Source organism: Manis javanica, chromosome 8 (genome assembly GCF_040802235.1).
Source record: "Manis javanica isolate MJ-LG chromosome 8, MJ_LKY, whole genome shotgun sequence".
Lineage (NCBI taxonomy): Eukaryota > Metazoa > Chordata > Mammalia > Pholidota > Manidae > Manis > Manis javanica.
Genome location: NC_133163.1, coordinates 28751223 through 28774697, shown reverse-complemented (window position 1 = coordinate 28774697; position 23475 = coordinate 28751223). Strand labels below are relative to the sequence as shown.

Here is a 23475-nt window from a genome sequence, read left to right as displayed (position 1 = left end):
AAATCTGTTTCCTCATCAGCAAAATGGGGACAAATAATGTCTATTCTACTTCATAGAGCTGGTTTAACAATCACCAAGTGATAACACCAGTTTATATGTTATGAGAGCTAAGAAATGTCCCTAATTAAGGATAGATGAACTGAGGCAGAGATTCACACAGGAACTGAGTCCAGAACACAGAACTTCAAATTTTTTACTCTAGGTTTCTACTCACTAGATCAAAAATGCCTCACTCAGACAATATACAACACAATTAACTTCACTTCCAAAGGCTAAACAAAATTCCCTGTGGAAAAATCCCTAAATACATGAAACTGCTCAAACTTTAAGTACAAGTTCAAGATCATATTCATCAGATGTAACAGGAGGCATATTGGGATAACATTAATTAATTTTATTCCACCATGAAGTGAGAACCTCCAAACAGCCTTTAGTTCTCTCCCAGAGTAATGATCTTGTGTTCCCTAAAGAGCTATATAAAGGCAATACCAGGCCGCAGCCCATTAGGTGCACAGAGAGATGCAAAGTAAGCAGAAGACGCAAAGGGATACAACTGATGTGAACATCATATCTTTACTAAATACTTTTCTCTAAAATAGCAGTACCAAATTGCATTACTGACTTTAAAGTACCTTTAAAAAATCAAAGGCATATTTTTTATTCCCCATGTTACAGTAATTAGAGGATCGGATCTCTACATAGTCTCAGTAACAGAACTAAAGGATTAGATTATTCTGGATAGGAAAAAAACATCAGACAGAGACCCACAATAATCACCTTTACATCAGCACTTGCCCCCAGGGGATTTGAATGTTGTAAAAAATTTAGAAAGTTGTGTATCTTTGGTTCTCCTATCTTTGGGCTAGGACTCAGAAAATGCCACTTAGGTGACATTTCTGAAGCATTTTGGGTGGTGCTTTACTGAACTGAGGACAAAGGAAACTAATCTGCTCATTTTCATCTTGACTCTTACCTTCTTTGAAAATTTGAGTAGAGATGCTTATTTAGCAGAAACAACAAAAACTATAGATGTGTTGACTGCTCACATGGCTCTTGCAATTCCTAAGGTCCCAAAAAAGGAGACCTTTGCTCCTAACAGGCACCAGGAGGGAATACCTAGAAGCGATGTTTTAGAAGACAAGCTCCCTATCATATTCTGCACAGAATTTTAATTGGAATTCTCTCTTGAAGGATCTAATTGCTTATACTTCAGTTGAAATTGCTCTAAAGGTTACCTTTTAAAGCTATATTCACTACAAACATGCCTCTCTTCAACTAGACCTAAGATACAGGAAGAGAGATCTCAATACAGAGATAATGATATAGATAAAGAACTTCCACTCTTTGACTGAGTACTAGTTGAGAGGAGCACAGCCACAACTGTAGCCCAAGGAGGCATTATGCTTCCAGACAAGTTGAAAGTACTGTGAGCAACAGTAGCAGCTGTTGGATAGGGCTCTAAAGGAAAGGGTGGAGAGGTTCAACCAGTTAGCAAGAAAGTCGGAGATAAAGTTCTCCCAGAATATGGAGGCACCAAAGTATATATATATATATACTCCTTCCACATATAGGAACATTGAAGGGGCAGCATAGAACAGTGGTAAAGAGTACAGGTCCTTGAGTCTGGCTGGAGATCAAAACCTGGATCCTTATTACTATGAGGCCTTTGTACATTTCTTAACCTTATTAGTAAGTAAGTCTCATATTCCCTATCTGTAAACTGGGGATAAAAAGTATCTACCTCATGGGGTAGTCATGAGGATTGAAGAACTATTTCAGGGAAAAGTGCTCAGAACAATGCCTGGCACATAAATGTTGGCCACTGTTATGTCCAGAAAGGAGGATAAATATACACATCAAAGCATATGGAAACCCAGAAAGCCAGCTCCCTCCTCCTATGCCTCCGAGTGTCCTTCCTTCACCTGAAGATGTTTATCTCCAAAGCAATATCCATCCCACTCTCTCATCCTTAACTCACTTAACCTTCCTGGGTTGATCTTTCTCAATTGAAAAGGGAAAGATTTGAAGTCGATCATCTTCAAAGTCCCTTCCAGTTCTTTTTTTTCTTTGGTAAAGGATGTAAATCCTGAGCCTGTTGCAAAATACTTTATGCAAGGTGAGATGAGCTCTGGTAATGCTAAGATGTAAGGTGACTGTGCTCCTGTTGGCCACACCGACTGAGAAAGAGGAGGACATCTACTTCCCCCAACAGGAGAAACTGAAGATCAAGCTGTACTGTACTAGGAAAAATTATATAAGCAATAGTCATCCTCAGAGAAATCTTTCCATGGGAGTTTGCCTTGTTTAGACATTTCTTCCTTCTTGGTTCCCCTTCTGAACCCCAAGCTAGACTCTGAAATGAGACAGCTTTTTATAGTTCAATTACATGGACTTAAAAAATTCTTCAAGTTCAAAGGCAAAAGATGCCATTGAGATTTTCAGGAGTACAAACAACTACCCAGATTTCAAATGATAGTATAGTTTGGTTGGACATATTTTTATTAACATGGAAGCTCACATTTCATCAATGAGGTTAAGTCACAAAGCTATGAACCCAATAGTGGAGTCAAGGTAAGAGAACACATGAAGCAAAGAGATGGCGTGTGAGAGCGAAAGCAGGTCTTCTCCCCTTGGCAGAAACCAACTAGAACCAACAATACTGGCTTTTTCACACATGTGAACATGCAGGGAAATTACAGTATTGGAGGTTTACACTGTGTTTCCTAGGAACAGGGCCACATACAGTCAGGGCGGAACACCCCAAAGCGGACAAAGGAAAAGTGTCTTTCTCGCAGCTGAGGACAAATGCCCGGGCAAGCACCTACTCATTTCAAGCTGGGGAAGCAGAAGCCCTTTCTGTGTCAGGCTACCAGTGAAGCACAGAGACCATTTGTGGGTTTCCTTGCGTGGTCCTTGCTTTTGTTCAGTTAGTGTGCTATTTTAATGAGGTCTAATTCATAAGGATCTGCAAAGGCTGGATTGTCAAAATAGATCTTCCCAGATGCTTATAAGCAACTTGTTGCCTGGGCAGCCACTCAGATTTCCCAACCCAAACTACATGGCAGTGCCCATGTCTCTGGACCTGTGCTCTCATGGAGGCCAGAGACCCTAACCACAGTTAGTGGGAGTTCAGGACCTTCAGATCAGCCTGGTTAAGTGCCGTGCCTAATCAGAGATCTTCTGTAATTGGGACTTACCCCTTGGGACCTGGAGTAAGGTACACCACCCCAGACATACAGCACCCCCATGTGTAGGCACCCCCTCACTCCTACCCAATTACAGCGGCCAGCTCCAACCTCAGCTCCCTGGACTCCGCCTCCAGGTGCAGCCAAGGGAGACAGAGTTAGCCAAGCACCTCCCCAGCCATTTTCTCTCATAGTTGAAGCCAGAGCCAGAAGCTCATCACCCTCCCATGGTCCAAGCCAGCCTAGGTTCCCACACTAGGCCAGGCCCACACGGGTGCACATGCAACACACAGACAGCACAGCGCTGGGTGGAAAATGCTCCAGCAGCCGCTCCCGCTCTAATAAGGTTGTCTGAACCCAGAAAAGCAAAAGACAAGCTGAGGGGCAAAAGGAAAGAAAGAAAGAGAAAAAAAAAAAGCAAAACAAAACAACAAGTATGATGGTTTTGCCCTCATTGTAAGACAGGTCAGCCAAGACATACCTTTGGACTAGGACTGCACGCTGCTCGTCCTTGGGGCTGCTGACAAGGTGGGTGGTCTTCTCCGGCACCCCAGGGGCCTTGAGCAAATATGGCTTTGGTTTATTTCAGGAGGTGCTATTGGAAACATAAAACAAAGTGCCTGGAGGGCACTATAAAAAATATAGAAGAAAAAACACAGGAGACTTGATCATCCAAATGGGAATTTATGTTTGTAAACAGGGGCGAGGGGGAGGGAAATATACTGTGAGGCATCATTGTTTCTTCCACGAGCGTGGCCTCAGGTGGCTTTGTCACTGCTGAGTCCATGACTTTCCGCTTGTATTCCACTCCTGCCTTTGGAAATTGCTCTTTGCCGGGAGGAAAGTGAGGGTAAACCAGCAACAACAGAAAGGAGGCTGTGCTGACGGAGGAGGAGCCCAGGAGGCACGGCTGGCGGGCCCCAGGTGCTGCAGGGAGGCCACACGCCCGCGGCCCTACTGCTCAGGAACTGCTGACATTTTCTTGCAAGCAAGGAAGATGGAAAGGTCAGGGAGAAGTGGGGAGGGGGCCTGCCATGCGGAGCCATGACTCCACGGGGTACAGAAAGTGCAATCATCTCCCATTGAGGAAATCCTCCCGACGGGGTCTTGAATCAATCCTCCCCCCAGCTTTCTTCCAAACAGATTATTACTTCAATTTCTTTGATTTCCCTTCTCTCGCTCTCAGAATAACAGATCCATTCCTAATAATAGCTAGAATATATAAATAATAATTTTTTAATGTTGTTGGTTCACTGTTTCCAAACCCAAAGTTCCACCTCTCTTCATTTTGCCCATAAATAGGAAAACTGAGGAAGTCAACTCTGCTCATGTCAAAAAGATGCCCTCCCCCAAAAAAAGAGCTACTCTGCCTAACTTGCCATCTCTATGGAAAATAAATAGTGCATCACGATGCCATCTCTCTGAAGGGCTGCAATTCTGCTCTCTTGTCCTGCTTTGTTTCAGCAGCTTGTGCTTCTGTTGTACGTACCCAAAAGAGAGGGGAAGGGGGGAGGGATGCTTGGATGGTGGAAGGAAAAAGCAAGGACGAAGGGAAAACCTAAGGTGGTCTTTCATTAAAAAAAAAATACATCAGAACCAGAATAATAACCAAAGTCAGAGGGTGATGGCTAATTGCCCAGAGAGTCTGTTCCGTGGGTTTAGCAAGTGCCCTTTTTATCTGTTGTGGGTGAACCCCGGCCACTGCGGCGTCCTCGGCAGGAGCGAGGCTCTTCCAAATCGTCCTCATCAAAGCCATGGAAAGTTGAGGTGTCACTTTCCGACGTGGAACCGAATAAGTCCTCCGTGGTGCGTGCTGCGGCCGCTGCCTCCTTCTCCTTCCTGCCTTCTCCTCCCAAATGAGCTGACATGTATGATGAATATATCAGCACATGGGTTAAGCAACAGACAGCATTATTAATATTCTTATTACATTATTACAGTGTTATTAATAATAGTAACATCATGAACCATTTCACACCACAAGGGATTGATTGAGTACATCACCTGCCGAGAGGGATTTGGTGTAACAGGACAATGCCAGCATTTCCAGGGAAAAGGATTCCTCCCTCTCTGAAAAGGCATCATCTCTACCATAATGGACACGTCCACAGCTCTGACAGTGCAAGATTCAACCTCGATCTTTCCTTCTTCTCTTCCGAATGCACACATACACATGCACGCTCACTCAACCCCGCCCCAGAGAGTGAGTTTCCTCGGTGGTTTTTAAGCCTGGTTGATATTGCTTTGGTGTTTTCAGTTGGTGTTTCTTTTAACAATGTTTGTCCTTCACTTTGACAGTCAGTTTTACAACGGTATTACTGTCAGATACCCCGTTCAAAGTGGTTAAGCCTCCATCCATTTTATTTTTATTTTTACCCATTTCTAATCCCATTCTTTCAGGACCCTTTCAATTCTGCGATTACACCATGGAGTTCACCTGCACTGAAAGTGAGAAGAAGTTGGAAAGTCTGAGAAGTGGCAGGGTAATAAAAGAGTCTTTTGTGTTCTTTAACCACTGGAGGAAGTTTCTGTGATCTGCACCCATGAACATGCACATGCACATATCCACATGTGTGCACATGCATCCAGCTGCTAAACATGCCCAGGTCTCAGTTACTCAAGAAAGTCCAGAGTTGTCAAATCTAACTCAAAGCACTAGAAAGTGGGAAATAGGGTTTTAAAAAACCTAATAAAATGCAGTATTCTGAAATCTATAAAACTCACATTTAAATTTTTTACCTTCTAAATGGGCCCCAGGACTGCCCCCAAAGGAGGTCACAATATACCACTTCTGGTGCCAATTTCAGGGATTTCACTCTCTCCCCAGGATACAGAGGCAGTGGGGAAGGGAAAAACAACTCTTCCAAGCACCACACTCTTCCTTGGAAAGACACCAGGGAGGCCTTAGAGAAGAATTCGCCCACCTGCCTTAACAAGCATGTCCCATGGGCTACTGCCACCTGTTTATTCCCAAGGTATCAACTATTTCGGGAACATCAGAGTCAGACCTTGACTAAATAACCACCAAAATTAATCCTTGGCAAAGGCAATGGGAACAGCTAGGTTGGTCACATAGCAGACAGATCCTGGGAAGAAAAAGCTGAGTAAAGACCGTGAAGAGAGAGGCTTTGGCAAGAAAATACCAACTGCCCACTTCTGGTCCCCCATGGATCAGATTCAAGTACCCCATCTTTTGTAGGAAAGGAAGGAGGGAAATTACAGCAGTTTGCAATGCGAATTCCAAAGCTGCCCTCCTTAGCGCACCCCAAACCCACAAACCCACAGCCATCAATACATTCTGCCTAGAATATCACACCACCAGGTGATTTCGCTTCTGGCAGTAGAAATTTTGTCTGATCGCTCACTTTTAAAAAACATTGAATTGAATTCCATTTGTTTTCACTTACTTTAAGTACTTCTGAAATAATTTGTTTTCTCTTAAATATCTAAAACTCAAGAGTCTACTATCACACGGACCCTCTCTTCTAAGCTAGCACCAGCAGAGTAAAAAGTTCAATAATAAGTATCATATTTGGAAAATAAATGAGCTGACAGTATTGCACAGACAGGCCACCCCATCAGGTCCTTAAGAGTTAAACGTTGAGGGTTATGTGCAATGAAAACCACAGTCCTTTTCCAAGTACTTATTTGCTATTCAAGTCAGTCTTGAACCCTAAGCAACCCCAAAACCAAATACAAAATGATGGAAGTTAAGGTTTGTAGACAAAGCAAGGGGAGAACTGAGTTGCTACAGCAAACCCAGGTGTGGCCACCTCAGTCCTTCTCTTGGGACTGGGAGTAGAAGAGACACTGGGTAGAAATGTGGAGAACAGCACCTCCCCTCAGTGCTGCAACCGACACCCAACGGAACCATATTTCACCACCTAGTCAGCTCATGAATCTGGAATCTTCCCTCTTCTCTGCCTTGCCCTTTGACCTAGCTATCACATAAAACAATATGAAAAATAGGTAACACTGACCAACCACAACCAGCCAAAAATAAATGGTTTGGTTAAAACTGAAAAAGCAAAGCAGTGTGAGCACAACTTGAAGATCTGAACTCATTTTAAGAATGAAAGAACAAGACCAAAACAAGACCTTTTTTCTGTCATTTCAGTCTTTAGAGAGGTTAAAGATGAAAATGTACAACATGCCAAGTCAATTCCAGATGGGCTCTAAGAACACCTGCCCTTTTGCCTCCTTGATCTCTCAAGTCTCTTCCATCTGTTCCATATGAGAAAATGGGATGAGTGGCCATGGAGGTGGTATTTATGCAGCTACCCGGGCGCCCAAGGGTCTCTGACTCTCACCGTTCAAGCTGGGGCTGCTCTCCCTGTATTCATGTTTCCGTACTCTTCCATGTCGCCCCAAGCACTTCCATAGAACAAATGTACCTTTGTGTTACATGCGCATCACTGGATATAAGGAAGCACGCTGCCTGTGTGTCCAGGTGCTGCCACCCTATCTCACTGGCGTCCATAACAACAGACACAAAGAAATATCCACCTCATGGAGAGGCTAGAAATAAGCCAAAAATTTCTCCTTTTCTTTTTCCCTGGATCCCAGAGCATAAATTTTAGTTCTTCACACTCAGAGAAGTAAAAGATCAAAGGATCTGAAAACTCTTCTCAACTCAAAATCATCACCACCTGACCCTTAACCCCAACACAAGATGGCAGAGAAATGCAAGTGGAGTAACTCCTGGTCTACAAGCGCAGATGCAAAAAGGGGCCACACTCACCAGAACGTCCGCAGTCTGCACAGGACACCAGCTCTTCGGGCCGCCCGCTCTTCTTGTTCATGTTAGAGCCTCCCAAGCAGAAGTCACAGTAGTTATTGGGGATAACTGTCCCATCCGGTCCTTTCTGGGCTGTAGGAACATTTTTTAAAAACCCAATTTTAGGCTGAGATGAGTTTTCACAGTGTGGCAGAATCTGCTCCAGAAAGAATATGAGGTCTAGAATCTGTGGTTTTGTTACAACCAAGTGTCTTAATTAGGCCAAATATTCTTTTTGATCCTTTTCTGTTCAGTAGCATTAATGCCTCGTAAGCCACCCAGAGCTTAGTTTAGTTTTTGCAGTATTCCCCACCTCTGTGTTTCTATAGAAACCACCATGCTTCTCTGGTAGCCTCCCCAGATGAGCAAGGCATCCAGAAGGTCTACTAGTCCGGGGAACTTCCCTCATGCCTGCCCAACCAGCCCAGCCCTTGGGACCAAGGCTCCAAACAGCAGGTGGCAACTACAAACAGTGGTGTGACTAGAGAGAAAGAAGTGGTCAATGCCTAGGCCTTGCCCTGGGAAAGATGCTCTTGTCTACCTGTCCCTGAAAAGGAAAACACAGAAGCACTGATGGGTGGCCAGTCTCAGAAGGACACTGCAGATGCCCCTGGGGACTCTGAGCACACAGGTGTCCACTCTTATTCAGCCTCATCTCCCTGAAGTCCAGACTTGCTGGTGATGAAGGCAGCCAGGACTAGGTAATCAGCAGACGCCAAGTGCCTAATCAGAACTGGACACTTTAGTACTGCCAGAGACACCAGAGGTGGTTTAATGGTTGAGTTAGTGAGCATGTCTTGAGGCTTAAGGCCTTCATAAGCCACCCATAAAGTCTCTATACTTTATACTATACACCCATGGAAGTCTTTAAACACAGGCAAAGGAAAATCTTGGGACATGATCTAAAAACAAATCCTTGTGAGAACAGCCTATGTCCTCAAGCACGAAAATCACCCTCAGTTCCTAGGGACTGGCTGAAAGCCTTGGACAGGTTCTTTGTATGGGGAGAAATGTCTCAATTTTCTGTCTTTCAATCCTTACTGTGGACATTTCTTCGTCACATTAACACTCCCTACTGTGACTAAGAAGAAAAGTTTGTTTATGGGATCAGCCAGAACCACCCAGGTATCTTTCTTCTCATTTTACCCAATATCTGTGGCTATCTTTCATTATTCACTGGCTAACACTAATCACGGTCCCATAGGGTACAAATCTGTAAAAGGAAGCAGATGTGTGAGCAGAAATACCATCCAGACAGTAATTGATAAATGGATTCACCCATTTTAATATAATTCCCTCTGGCCTTCACTTCCTCCATGCCTCTGCTTTGCCTCCAGGAATAGAAAACGTTACCTGGAGAAGGCAGAAGATAAAAGCTTGCAGAATTACATTAGAGAGGGTTAAGGCATTTATAAGTTACTATTTGGATTGTTTAATCAGTTTCTAAGGCATTGATTTTCATCTTCAGAGAGGCAGACATCTCTCTGCAAAAAAAGTGTAGTCTGTTAGGGCACACAGAGGAGCTGGCCACACCCTGTGGTCTGTTGAGGGTGGGTTTTTCTTCATCAGTCACTGCATCTCAAAGACATCTATCTGCATGTCAAACAATGGTTTTGCAACTGACCTCCAAAAGCCAATACATCTGCAAAAATTTCACTCTGCCTATAAAATTTTCATTGCCCAAATCCAGAAGGCAGTCTCCTTCCTCCTTCTTTCTCAATTGCCATGTTCACCATTTTTGGAAAGCTCTTAAGAAAATCCAGGCATGTCTATGAAGCAGATAAACTCAGGGTTTCCTCATTAAGCAACTATCACGGAAAACAATCAAAAGATAAACAGAAAGAAGTAGTGTATATTAAATTCAGGGGCTGAGTGTAAGCCAAAACTAAGTTTCATGACTGACTGAACAAGACATAAAATGTGGAGATGCCAATCACAGCTTAGGTAGCTTTCTGCATGGAAAGCTGTTCACTTAGGGACTTCCTATTAGGTCAGATTTTCTCCCCTTTCACAAATCCTTATGCAACCAAAGAATCTGGTGTCCTCCAACACACACTGCATCCCTTGTGATTTATGAGTATGAAGTAGATCTAGAGCATAAGAACTTCCAGGTAACCCTTTACAGTTTTTACCACCAACAGACCATTGGTAGTGTGCCAATCATGGAATCAGGGATTCCAATACTGCAAAACAGAAAATTTAGAAATGATCTAGTAGAGCAAAGCAGACAGTGATGAAGAAATTGATCCCACGTAAAAAAAACCAAAGAAGCAGAATGTTCATCTAATGAAGAGACAGTTCTGAGGAGACTGAATCAAAGCAGGCTCCCCACATACATTAATGTTCATTGTTGCCCGTAATAAGCACTCAGCCAAGGGGGTGAAGAAGGTGCTAACATCCCAGTTATAGGCCCTGGTGTGTGCGGCTGTGACATGGTGTGGGGGTGGGAAGTACCTTTATAGTCTAGCAATGACCCAGTGCAAAAAGTGACAGTAAACAGTTATGCTTTTTTGGCAGCAAAATCCTTTTTCCTTTAGTTCCTACTCTTTCCTCACAATGCGAGCTCAAAGCTTCCTTCCATTTGGTAAAAAGGAGTGAGACAGTCTAATCAATAGCTTTTGTGTCTGGTTCTCTTATATTTTTTGGTAGTTAGGATTGGTTTCAGGGCGAGGGTGAGAGTCAATTCCCCAGCCAGAAATGACCAGGCCTTGGGGAGAACAGTCTGTTGACATCACGCTTATGACCCATCTCTTGTCTATACATGTATATACCCGCCTCCACTCCCCATATGAGGCGGTCTATTCCTTCAGGCTGGGGACCATGTGTAACTCATCACTGAAACACCTTCATGCCCTGCACACAGGAAATGGTTAACAGCAGCATGTGGGAAGAATGGCACAGAAAAGCATGGCAGAGATGTGAGTAGACAGCCCAGTGACTCCGCTGGGACCTCCCCCTGGGGGAACAGAGCACTGTATTTGCTTCCCCTGTGACAGAGTCGTCCATTGCTCCAACTATTGTGCACTGCCTGTTTTGTTTCCCCAGCTCTCAGAGAGAAGAGCTGGTCCATGTCCAAACGGGTCGGCCAGTCATCTGGCCTGGTACCACGTCTGGCTGCCACAGTGCACAAGAGTGGGTGGCTGAGGGCCCTGGACTGCTGGAATAACACTGCCCCCCACCGTGGTAGGTGAGGCACCGTCCTGTACGCAAACATGCATGGAAAGCATAAGACTATGATTCCTCGTATCTTGAGTGGGACACCAGTTTGCTCCTACCAGCTTCCCTCTTACTCAACTACTTTTTGAAAAGAAAAAGACACAGACATTTATTTCACTACAAAACTGAAATGGATCTAACACTGGATGCTTTACATATGTTATTTCATTGATTCTCACAAAGTAGGGATTATCTGACGCATGAAGTAACTGAAACCCAAAGAAATGAAGAGGCTGGTTCCGGGCCCCAGTTACAAAGAAGAGCGGGATTCACCCCAGGGTTGCCTGCGTCTCAGAGACTCGCAGCCGATAATCACATCTCTCCGCCCACTGGAAAGTCCAGAGCAAACACTTTCTGGACATACCTTGCATACAAAATATTTCATAAATCTCCTTGGAGTCAACTTGATTCACCCAACACATTATTTGAAAGCCCAAAGAGATAAAATTATTGAGATTGACCTGATAAAAGCAGAAATTCCCTTTGAACTTAAATTTAATGTCCCAAACACAGTAATCCATCCCGGGTAATCCCGTTTATTGTCATATACTCTGTGAAAACACTCCACCAGAGAATTCCAGAGGCTCATGAAGGAATTTTTTTTAAGTAAAGCTTATATATGGCTATCCTGGCCTATGGCCTGACCTAGCCATGAGCAATTTCCTGGTACCGTGTATGAGATCATTACAAAAAGGATTTTACTATAAATAGGAAGCTTGCCCAGACCTTGCAAGTAGGATTTAAATAGAGGTTCTGCTTCTGCTTATGGGAAATTGAGTCCCACTTTACAGAACCAGATGACGGGAGGGCAAAGACCCAAGCAGCATCTCGATGGCAGTGTCCATGATGATGGATTTTGTTTTCTGTTGATTAATGCTCATGGGCTGAGATCATGTAAGAGATATAAGGAAGCTGCCGAGAAAATGAAATGGGCCTTAAGAGTTTAGGAACTTACCTGGGGGAGATAACTAAAAAGTTCAAAGGAAAAAAAAAATGGAAATCAGGAACAAAGTTTACGAAGAAAAGCAAAAATGAATAAATGAGTAACAGAATGTGGAAGGGAGCATTCAAATAAACCAAGAGGAAAAGCCAAGATCCAATTGTCTCACTCAGGAAAGGGTGAGCAGTCATTCTCAAAAGGTATTAGTTTACTATATGAGATTTTTTTTCCTTCCGTCAAGCCCAGTTGTATGCAAACAAGTCCCCAAACCTTCCATAAGCTACCACCCACACAGGGCCATCTTTCTCCCTTTCAGCCTGATCTCCGCTGCAGTATGTCTGCCACTCATGTAAAGAATAAGTGGCAGGAACAGCCTGACCATGAGCAACAGTCCCTCATCTGGTTCTGCCAAGACCAGAGCTGTCACCCAGTGTCCCAGGGAAACAGGAAGCCAGCCAGAAGCTTAGGCTCCTCCATGGCACATCCACAGAAGTGTAACTTCACATCCTGAGCAGATGCTGAGACCGCCTGCCAGGGCCTGGTGTGCACAAGCACGCGGCCATCTCCACGCCCACCCCCGGCCCCAGCCCCACAGCTGGGTTTCCAGGGCCTGCTCGTCAGGGTGGGCAGCCCTCAGGGAGCTTGCGAGCAATGAGAAGAGCCCTCAGGAGGAGCAGGGCCTCTCCTGGCCCCTCTCCCTCACTCCCCCACCACCCTCCACGGCTGACAGTTCTTGTCCCTCCACAGGTCTGACCTGTTTCTATGGCAACGAGAATCCTGGCTCCGGCAGCCTCTGGTCTTGCCACCTGTTATTACTTCATCTCTCAAGTGTAAAGCATCCTAGCCTGGTGCCACTTGGCTGTGCAGAGCGCATCTTCAGAGGATGGAGTAAGGAAAAGGCAAGAGGAAAAGAGGGAAAGCAGGAAGGCGGCCCAGGCTGGCCACACAGGGCACACTGGACAGGCCAGGGGAGAGAGTCTGGGACGGAGGGTGAGGTGGGAGGCTGTGAGCCAATGTGCCTTCCCTGCAGAATCAGCACGCAGGCCTCAGCTGGAGGCCACCGCCACATCCTGCTACCTTCTACGGGGCCTTTAATGAGGGATGTGGGCGGGGGAGGGGAGGCAGGCAGGAGGCTGGGGAGAGAAGGCAGCTGTGCAGAGAGCTGTGCAGGGCCAGGAGGAAGGGAGCAAGGAGAGGGTTAAAGTGGCCAGAGAAAGACTGTGGGGAAGACTGGACCAGAGGGCAAACAGAGCCTCAAAGCCTGGATAAATGGCCTTAATTCTCATGCTCTTGCTCACCCGACTCTTTACGTGTTTACCCATATAAATTATCCCCAAGGCCTGACACCTTTTTTCATTGCCTCCCTAGAACTGATGTAAAAATAAATCTGCAGATCCAAGGAATAAAAATGTTGGGATTCCTTTCAGGCTGGTTCTTCTTGGCCACTGAATAGCAACTCAGGCCCCACCCCAGGGCTCCAGAAGAAAGACAAATTATGGCTTTCTCCCTGAATGTGGAAAGGCAGGGGGGTGGGGAGCCCAGTGGGAAACACATTGCAGGACACTTAGGCCATCAGAGTCCGTAGAGAACTCACTCCTCCTCAGGGGCCATTTTGCCACTAGCACTGAGGACAATATGAACGCATGATAAGGATTAAGGATTAAGTGCAGGAGCTGCTAAAGTACTGATATTAGTCCTCCTGGAGAAGGGCAGACTGAGGACTGATTTAGTAAGTCCTCAAGCTTATGGATGGGCCTAAATCACCACACTCCATATGGTTAACAACAGCATGAGACAGAATGAGCTGAAACGGCGGGACAGGCTACCAGGAAGCTGGACATGAAGGCCGTTAAGCAGTCAAAGGCACAGCAGGAGGAGCAGGAAGCTTTTCCAGGACCCGGGGTTGTGTGGGCACACACCCATCTAGAGGCAAGAGAATATGCTAGATGACATCTTGAGGTCCCTTTTAGGCCTATTATTCAAGGATTATAATAAGGTGAAAGAAAAGAGACAAGCGAGGTTTTCCAAACCCCAAGGAATGCAGTCTTTCTTCACTGTTTTATATTTGTGTACATGTCTCTTTCCCCAGTAGCCGTGAGCTCCCTGAGGGCAGGAGCAGTGTCTTTAATCTCTGACTCCCCTGCAAGAGGCACTGTGATTGACACAGAGCTGACAATAAATACTTAATGAAAGGATCTTCACAGGGGATTTTTGGAGAAAAAATTAATCAGGCAAAGGAAGTCACAGACTAGGAACTGAGTGGATGTCTAGTGTCCCCCGAGTCCTGAGTGACCACTCTAAGGCATTGCCAGCATCCGAAGAAGCTATGGGGAGCCCACTGGAGAGAATAAGCCTTGGGGAAGCCAGTGGACCCCCCTCCCTTGGGAATCCTTTCCCTTGGGCATTTCCTAGAAAACCAGGATGGAAGGAGAGAAAACCACCCCCAGACTCAGTTGGCCAAGAGCTGCCATGTTCAGCTTCTCGCCAGAGGCCCTGCAAGCAGCCAGTGAGAAAACAGGCCCTGTTATACTATGTGTCTAGGTGGCCGTAGAATCTTCATAAAAATTTAAAGTGTGGGGTCAGTCACCCCTCTCTTCCTTAAGTCTACCTTGTTTTCTTCTACGTTTATGGACTAAAAAACTCAGACCGTTAGTCACATAACTTAGGAATCTTCACCCCTAAACACTGTGATGTAAAGACAGAAAACACATGTCTGCTCACACTGATGTCTCCACCTTGATGGACATATTTGGTTACTGTTACCATCTGCCAGGAATTTGGACACCACATCACGAGTTCTGGGGCACAACAGTGATATGACCTGTCAGTAATGTCCTTTGTGCTCCAGACTTAGGCTGGCAACAGCGGGCCTGGTGTTGACACTTCAGGAAAAACAAGGAAAAGATCAAGCAAAGCTATTCCTTTTCTCAGTGCTGACTTGGGAAAGTACAAAGAGATATTTCACTTTTCCAGTAGAAGGTCATGTGGGTCAGTTCATGCCCTGGCATAGCAACTTGTTATTGCCACCAAATGAGTCAGTTGAGAGGGAAAACATTTAATTTGAGAGTAACTATGTCAACAGGGCTCTGAATGAAGTGGTGTCGTTCCCCTTAGAGAATTGCAAGACATCTCAATGCTTTAGAACAGGATAAGCCTCGTCTGTTCAAGTTGTCAGGATATTATTATTGTGATATTGGAATGCAGCAAGCCCCCTTACTGTCTTGCTCAGCCTTGCCCTTCTCTACCTCTCCTCACCACCACTCCACAGGACTCAGATATATCAACCCCATCAATCCATGGTGGACCAGCATTTTCTATGTCCTTCAGACTGAAAAACTACCTAGGAAAAGGTAAAGGATGAGCCTCAAGCATCAGGCCCAAGGATAAGGAGAAAGTCAAGAGAACACAGAGCTGAGGAGCAGCCCAGCCAGGGATGAGAGCCCAGGTGGGGGAAATACCCAGAAACCAAGCCAGGAAGCAGGTGCTTAGAGCCATGGAGATGTTTGCTGTCGGTAGAACAGAGCCAAAGAAAAGAATTAAAACCAAATTTGTCCCCTAGATTTAATAGTGCAAAACCTGATTCCTGCCCAGTTACCTGACTCGGTGAATTCAAAGGCAAAAAGAATTAAAAGGAAATAGATTGAACATTGGTCTTCAAAAGCTGGATTTCTCTAAGGCAGTGGTTCTCTTGGAAGCTTGTTAAAAATGTGAATTTTAGGCCTCCACCCCAGACCTACTGAATCCAAAATTCTGGGGTCAGATCTGCCAGTCTACATTTTAAGAAACAGGTGATTCTGATGTGCTCAAGCTTGAGAACCACAGCTCCACATGACAGTCATATCACATTGGGTCACACACATTTTCCGTTAATACTGTGTCTCATATGAGTTGACTTAATCTTCTCCTAACTCTCTGAGAGAGATGCATTAATGTTATGATTTTACACAGGTGATATCTGAGGCATGAGGAAGCTAAAAGTAGCTTGTCTAAGGTCACGTGTTAGTAAGTGGCTATGTTGGCTCTGCACCCAGGCAGTATGGCCCTTAGCTGGCCCACCTGATAGCCCCTTACCATGGGCACATACAAACCCACACCTGAGAGAAGTCAAGTCAGAGTGGTCAGCTTGCCCTGGAGGCCAGGGCTTCAAATTTGAGTGCTGTACCAACAAATCACTTAGGGAGCTCATTACAGTTCAGATTAGGATTCATAGGTCCAGGTAGAGCCTGAGATTCCATATTTCTTACAGGTTCCCCTGCAGGCTAGCCAACTGTCCAGGTTTGCCTGGCACTGAGGGGTTTCCAGGGCACAGGACTTTCAGTCTAAAGCTGAGAATGTCCTGGATACATCTGGATGAGTGGGTCACCTGACTTCCAGGTGCTATTGACGTGCTGACCACACTTTGAGAATCAAAAATACTGGCCCTCAAGGTGAAGAGCTCGGATTGTACTCAAATGTGATAGAAGGTTGAGAGTGAGGCATGGTATAATCTATTTTTTACTTTACAAAGACCACTTGGGCCGCTCCATGGAGAACAAACTGTAGGAGGTAAAAATAGAGGCTGAGAGACCAATGAAGAAACTGCAGTGATTCAAGCAAGAGCCAGTGGAGAGAAGCCTCACCAGATAATGACCCTATCAACACTTTTATCTTGGGCTTCCAGTCTCCACAGCTGTAAGAAACAAATTTCTACTGTTTAAGCCACCCCGTTGATGGTATTTTGTTATGGCAGCTCAAGCTAAGAGAATGCCCATCAAAACATTTATTTCTTTAGAAAAGCTGCTATGCAACATGATGCATTTGACATTGGCCTGTAGGTGAAAATTAAGGGACATCAGTAGGACCATGACAAAGATCCCAGGCTTAGATTGGGACCCATCAATTGAGGCTCCAATGTTCTGACATAATTGAATGGTACCCAACTTAAGGACATTCAAATCTCAGTTTCCCACCTTACTAACTGTGTGACTTTGGACAAGTTACTCAACCTTTCTGAGCCTCAAATTTCCTCATCTGTAAAATGAGAGTAATAGCAGGTGCCCATGAACTTGTGAACATTACATGAGATGATGCGTGTAAAGTGCCTGGCACCTAGTAGGTGTTTTGTCATATCTATTCCCCTTCTTCTCCTATGTAAAATAATTTTATGTCTGATAAGGCAGGAAAAGAATCAAAGGCCTAAATAAGTAAGCTTTCCCAAGAAGTGACCCATGACTGGAGAATTCAGATTTCTGCTCCATGAATAGGGGCACATCACTTGGTGTCCTGGTGTCCTCTAAGGAACAGAGCCCCTTCCTTACAGGGCTCTGGTGAGGAATGAATGAGGTACAGGTGGCTCACCAAGCACAGGGTCTGGCATTCAAGGAATATCAGCCAGTGTTAGTGTCATCATCACTGCTCAAGATATGGAATCTTCAATACTGAACAATCTAGGTAATTAGGTCAAAAATGTGAGAGAAATAAAAGAGGCTCACAGAGAGGCAGGTGGCCCATGAATATCCTGGAGAAATGCATCGGTAGATTCAAGGACGCCACACTTGGCTAGATCCGGCTCCACAGCCTCTTCCCACTGGGTTTCATGCACCCATTTCATTTCCCCCATTAAATTGGAAGTTCTCCTCAGGCTGAGACCATCGTATGTCTTTTGGAGGCCCAATTACACTCAGCCCCACAAGTGGGCACATGCACTGTAAGTGCTCCAAATACTCATGTTTAGCCTGCCTAGAGGATCTGGTGTTCTGTATCTGAGATTTAGCAAAGGATGTGCCAAGGCCAGGTCAGGCTCTGACAGTTACGCCTGATGCCAAGGAGACCCCTGTAGACAGTCAGCTTCCCAGGATCACTCAGCCACAGACAGGCTCTGACTCAGATTAGCCATCTGTGGTCACAGACATGCTCTGTCGGTCCGGATGGCACAGAGATGGGGCATCAGCACTCACAATGTGCAGGCCTGGTGCCGTGTCATCTCACTGAAGAGCCACACAACCCCATGAGGTCAGTACAATCACTCTCTCCCTTTCAGTGATGAGCAACAAAGGAACAAAGGAGCTGACCCACGTTTACACAGATAGAAGGCAGCAGAGCGGCCGCGTCACAGCTCAGCCCCTGGCCTGGCCAATCCCAGTGCCATTCTCTCAGCCACTCAGTCCAAAGCGTGGCTGACCCCCGGGTCCAGAAAACTAACTCCAAGCATACCTTCAAGGCCAGAGCGACCCTTCAGCTTCTTCTTTGCCTTAGTATCTGTAAACCGTTTAGTTAAATAATAATTTATCTAAATACCACCTGTTGTTAGTTTCCAAATTTGCTCGACAGGAAGTGAGCAGCAGCTCACTTTTCCAGACAGAGCCCTGTATCTGAATGTTCCTCTCTCTCCTCTTTCACCAAGCCTGAATTTCCCTTCTCGAGGCTGGGTTAAGCGGTGAGTTGTATGGGCTTTGTGGCTTTTCAGGCACCTCTCAGAGTAATTCAAAATTCCTAAGCTTGTAGCAAAAGGAATTTTCACTCTCTCTTTAAAAGTTGTATTCGTTGTCCCTGAGCCGTATGTTAGAGGACAGAGATGTCAGAGGACTAACATCTGTTAGATCTTTCCCATCAGTGTGGCAATGACATAATATGCTTCTTTTAGATAATTTGCACATTATCAGACTAATTTTCAGATTATCTAATCAGCCCACATCACCCTTAATCAACTCGGCTCTCCTCTTCCAGTTCTGTGGAGTACAACATGCCCTCCAAAGGGGCCCTAGGGTGAGGCCCTTCCCTCTCTGGACAGATACTGAAAGCCTAGCTGCGTTCCAGGCACACTGCCACCATACAGAAGACCGAGACCTCCCAGGACCCAACTTCCATTCCATTGGCCTGAGAAACTGGCTTGAAATAAATTCTACAGATCCATATTTTAAAAACCATTTCCCTCTTAGGAGTTCCAAGTATGTTAGAGCATTTTATATTCATTTATGCTATTAAATAAAAGAGATGTACCATATAGCAATTAATAACATTCCAAACAGGTTTCTTTAGACATCATTTGTTCTTGCCTGCTAGTAATTGCTACTGTGGCTCTCCTTCTCCACAGGCTGACCACCACATCGCCTGGCATAGGAGATGCTTCCATCTGTGGCTCCTGTACACATCTCCACCATTCTAGCACTACCCAGCTACTACCAACTGTCTGAACGCACCATGCTATTTCATACCTCCTTGCCTCTGTAAACACAGTTCCCTCCCCCTGGGGGGGCCTCTCCCTCCTGGGAAATTCCTCCTCAGTCTTGAAGGGCTACCTTGAATGTCACATCCTCAGTGAAGCCTTTGCAAATCTCCTAATGCAGGGGTTTGCAAGCTTTTATGTGCATCATGATGCCCTGGGGGGGTTTTGAAAACACAGATTGCTAGCCCCCACCCTCAAAATCTCTGTTTCAGGTAGTCCAGTGGAGCTGAGAATCTGCATTTCCAGCAAGATCCCAGCTGACGCTGAAGGCACACCTGGAGCACCACAGCCCTAACGGTGGAAAGGGCGCTGTGCCCACAAGTTCCTTGCTCCTTCACTGTCCTATACACACTCCCACTCAAGACTGTGAGCTCCTCAAGGGCAGGGGCTGAGACACTATTCAATACATGGTTACTAAACCAATAATGGATGGATGGATGGATGTAAGGGCACATGGACAGATGAATGTTTTACACAGACTGTATTCACTAGCTTTTCTACCTGGGGCCAGGACCTCATAAATGGCCACACCCACCCCATCCCTAAGAATCTACCTTGAAAACATCACCTATAATAGAGTCCCACTGTACAGAGAAGGTAAAAAGAAATTCAAGAGTTTTGGTATTGTGAACCTGTGTCAAAGGAGTTCTGAGTTCTAATCCAAGGCTTTTTCTGCTACCTTGGTCCGATGGACTGTTTTCCAAGGTGGCATTAAGGAGTCCTTCTGAGTGACACCTCTCAGCATCCTAACCTGCCCAAGCCCTGTTATTCATATACGTGTAGCCTCTCTGTATATGCATCTGTACACACGCACAGGCGGGCACACACACGTGGTGATTTCACGTGCAGAAAGTAGATGAAGGCGGTAAGAGAAGTGAGTCCAGCCTCACCCATGGAGGGAAGGGCAGAAGGGAGGACCCCATCAGAAAAGTATCATCTCCCAAGCGGGAGTGGTTGGGCTCCAAGCATCCCAGGGGCTGCCTGCTGTTGAGGCAGAGAGGCAAGGGCACGAACCTACAGAAGAGACAGGAAGCAGACACTGGGAGGAAAGGAGACCAGGAGAGGAACAAAGGCGAGAGAGCAGCTGGGCAGGGCAGGGCAGGAGGACGGAGGAGTGGCAGTCAGTCGCTGAGCTGGCAGCGCGGGTGGCCCGGGGCTAGGGGAAGGTCACTGCTGGCTCCGGCACTCCACTCAGCCCTTTCAGCAGCAGCAGGCACAGGGATGAGCAATGGGCTTCGCCCGGAGATACAGCTGGGGGGGATGCAGCAAGAGACAGCAGGAGGGCCAAAGTCAAAAGGTCCCTGCTGCTGCAGGTGGTGCAAGCGCAGATGCCCGTGACACTGATGCCCGTGACACTGAAAACCACAGAGTGCGTAGGACTATTCTTCCAACAGGCCTGTCTGTGCTCACAAGCAGCTTGGGTCACCTTGCAGCACTGCTGACCGATAGGTCAGCATTCCCACTTCACTGGCATCCACAACTTTTCCTAGGGGAACGGCAGAGTAGCCTCTTGGATGAAACCGTCCTGCCTCCCTCCCCCACTCCCAAAGCCTTGCCAAGGGAGGGTCGCAAAGCCGGGACCTTAGGAGGCTGCAGAGCTGTCACATTCAATTCACCACACAGCCCCAGCGGCTTCGAGGGGCAGGACGGACAGGGGCCCACCCCCACCGCAAATGGTGCGAGCAGCTAATGACCTGGTATTAATGATGCTGGCAATTAGCGCTCAGGAGAAAATGGTCAGAGGGCCCTTACCAGGGGAACATGGGAAGGAACACACATCCAGAGCAGCTGACAGATTGGTGGCATGTGTGTGCAAAGAACTAGGCAGAGCTGCTGTCTCTTGGATTTGTCCAGAGAAATTAGGGAAGGAAGGAAGGAAGGGATGGCTTCTATGGACTCCAACTGCCTTTCTGCTGCACCCTCCCCACGAGCAAAACTGGAGTTAATCAGAGTCCTCAGAGGCATTGTGAGGAGCTGTCACAGAAAAGGTGTTTGTGAGTATTCCAGAACTTTCCTCATTGTAAGGAGGCCTCCCATGAACCCGGGTACAGATATTCTTTTCTGTGCAGTTTAAACCCCTTGGATAGTCAGATGATCTCTTTTGAAGAATCCAATTTCTCATCAGCAGGATGAGAGGAAAAGAGGGGTGTTAAGTGAGCATGCTCACTGGCAAACCCAGAGAGAACAAGCAGCCAGAGACTTCTTAGGGACGTGTCTCCATCTAAGAGGAGGAAAGACTGCTTACTTCCTTAGCAACATGCCCTGGCCACATGTGAGAATGTGAGAAGGCAGAGACAACCACCTATGAGAGCGTGTGAGGAGAACCCGGAGGATGGAGAAAACTATGCCAATGCCCATCTCAGAAATCAACCGCCAGCGGGGGAGAGGCCCACAGGAGTAGCTAAGGAGGAGAGCACCTGGATCCACTTGGGGCCTGCAGTACACCTGGGCCCACAAGGACCCTTCCTCTGCTGTTGGCATCACAATGCACACACACTGAGGAGCTACACACATGATAGAAGCACCCCAAGCCCTATAGCCCCTCCACGCAGGAACACAAGGGCCTGGCATTTGAGAAGAGATATAAAGGAGATAAGTCAGCACTGGGGGAGTAAGAAATAATACCAAGCTCATAAATAGTTTAGAGAGAGCAACCACTGCAAATAAATACTTTCCAGATAGCAACCCGAATCAAAGGAGATCTCTCTCAGCCTCCTCGAGGCAGGAGATGATAGCTATACACTGGCTAACTTAGATCAGAGATGGGACAGGAGGAAAGACAGAAACGCGAACACTGGCTGCCTTGGGCGCAGGTCAATCTATTTTCCTTTCTGAAAGACAAGGGTGATGGGACGAAGGGAACCTCTCCTCAGAGAGAAGACGGAGACTTTAGTGTTATAGCTCCTCAAAAGCTGGCCAGGGTTCATGAGCAAAGCTCTGTCAGACACCTCCTTGCCCTGCTCTCAGATTCTGTCCACAGGACAATAGTGGGTAAGAAAATAAGGGTCTGTCCCATGAAAGGCTGGAACTCTAAAAGTGAGTAAGAACCCAAATTCTTATAGGTTGATTCGTATCCCCACCAAAATTGATATGTTAAACCCTAACCCCCAGTACCTCAGAATGTGACTCTATTTAGATGCAGGGCCTTTAAAGAGATGATTAAAGAGGGAAACTTAAAGTGACGCTGTTAGGGTGGGTCCTAATCTAACGAGACTGGTGTCCTAAGAGGAGGAAATGTGGACATCCAAAAAGACAGCAGAGGTACACACGCCCAGCGGGATGGCCGTATGAACACGAAGCAGGTTCAGGAGAGAGAGCTCTGAGGAACCCGCCCCTGATGGCACATTCATCATGGACTTCCAGCCTCTAGAACTGTGAGAACACTAACTTCTTCTCTTTAAACCACCCAGACTTTGGTGTTTTGTTATGGCAGCCCAAGCAAACAATACAGGAGGTGACGTTACTAAGGGAAGCGGGGTGGAAGTGAGGTGAAAACATACGTTGATCCAAAGAAAGGTCTTAGCCAACGTGTGTGATTATTTCAAATATTTGGTGAAGGCAGCCAGCCAACGTCAGCTGACTGAGCTGACTGACTGGAATGCACGGTAGTCACCCTCAAATCCTATAGTGTGAATAGTTATAAAGGTCTGAGCCCCTTCATTACAATGGATTGTTCGATTTAAGAAACCTACCACAAAATCTTGCACACAAAACTAAAAATTCGTGGCGTGTCCACAATTATTCTTCACCTAATAATCTTAGAATGACCCACCTCATGAAGCAAGCTCTAGGGATTGCACCACCCCACCCCATGGTGAACTGCTGGCAGGCCCAGCAACCACAGTGAGCGTCACAGAGGGAAGTCGAGTGGTAAGTGCTGGGCCCTTGTGGCTCCCCAGTTCATAACTGGAAGAACAGAAACGGAGGCGCACACCGTCAGAATCAGCTTGAGTCCTCAGAGTGCAGCATCCCAGAGGACAGAGCGCCCAGACCGCATGTGCCTGCTGCGTGCTCAAGCGCAGAGCAGGCAGGATCCAGGGCAGTGTTTCCAAGGCAGGAGAGCCCTGGACTAAGACTGCAACCCCGTTACAGTCAAGACAATAGATCAAGAGTATTGTACACCTCTTGGTCGCTGAGGCGATATTCTGCATTT

At 46.3% G+C, this 23475-nt stretch overlaps 1 protein-coding gene across 6 annotated transcripts in view; it reads right to left on the bottom strand.

The window, feature by feature from the left end:
- Positions 1-23475, bottom strand: part of DPF3 (double PHD fingers 3) — a 251902-nt gene that overhangs the window by 61445 nt on the left and 166982 nt on the right. For 4 of the 6 annotated variants that reach the window (XM_036997693.2, XM_036997581.2, XM_036997628.2 and 1 more), the window contains exon 8: positions 7927-8055. In XM_036997693.2, the coding sequence (XP_036853588.1) occupies positions 7927-8055 (129 nt within the window). Of the gene's footprint in view, positions 1-3666; positions 5047-7926; positions 8056-23475 lie in introns of all 6 variants that reach the window. The other 2 variants (XR_005055733.2, XM_036997808.2) reach the window with 2 other exon arrangements.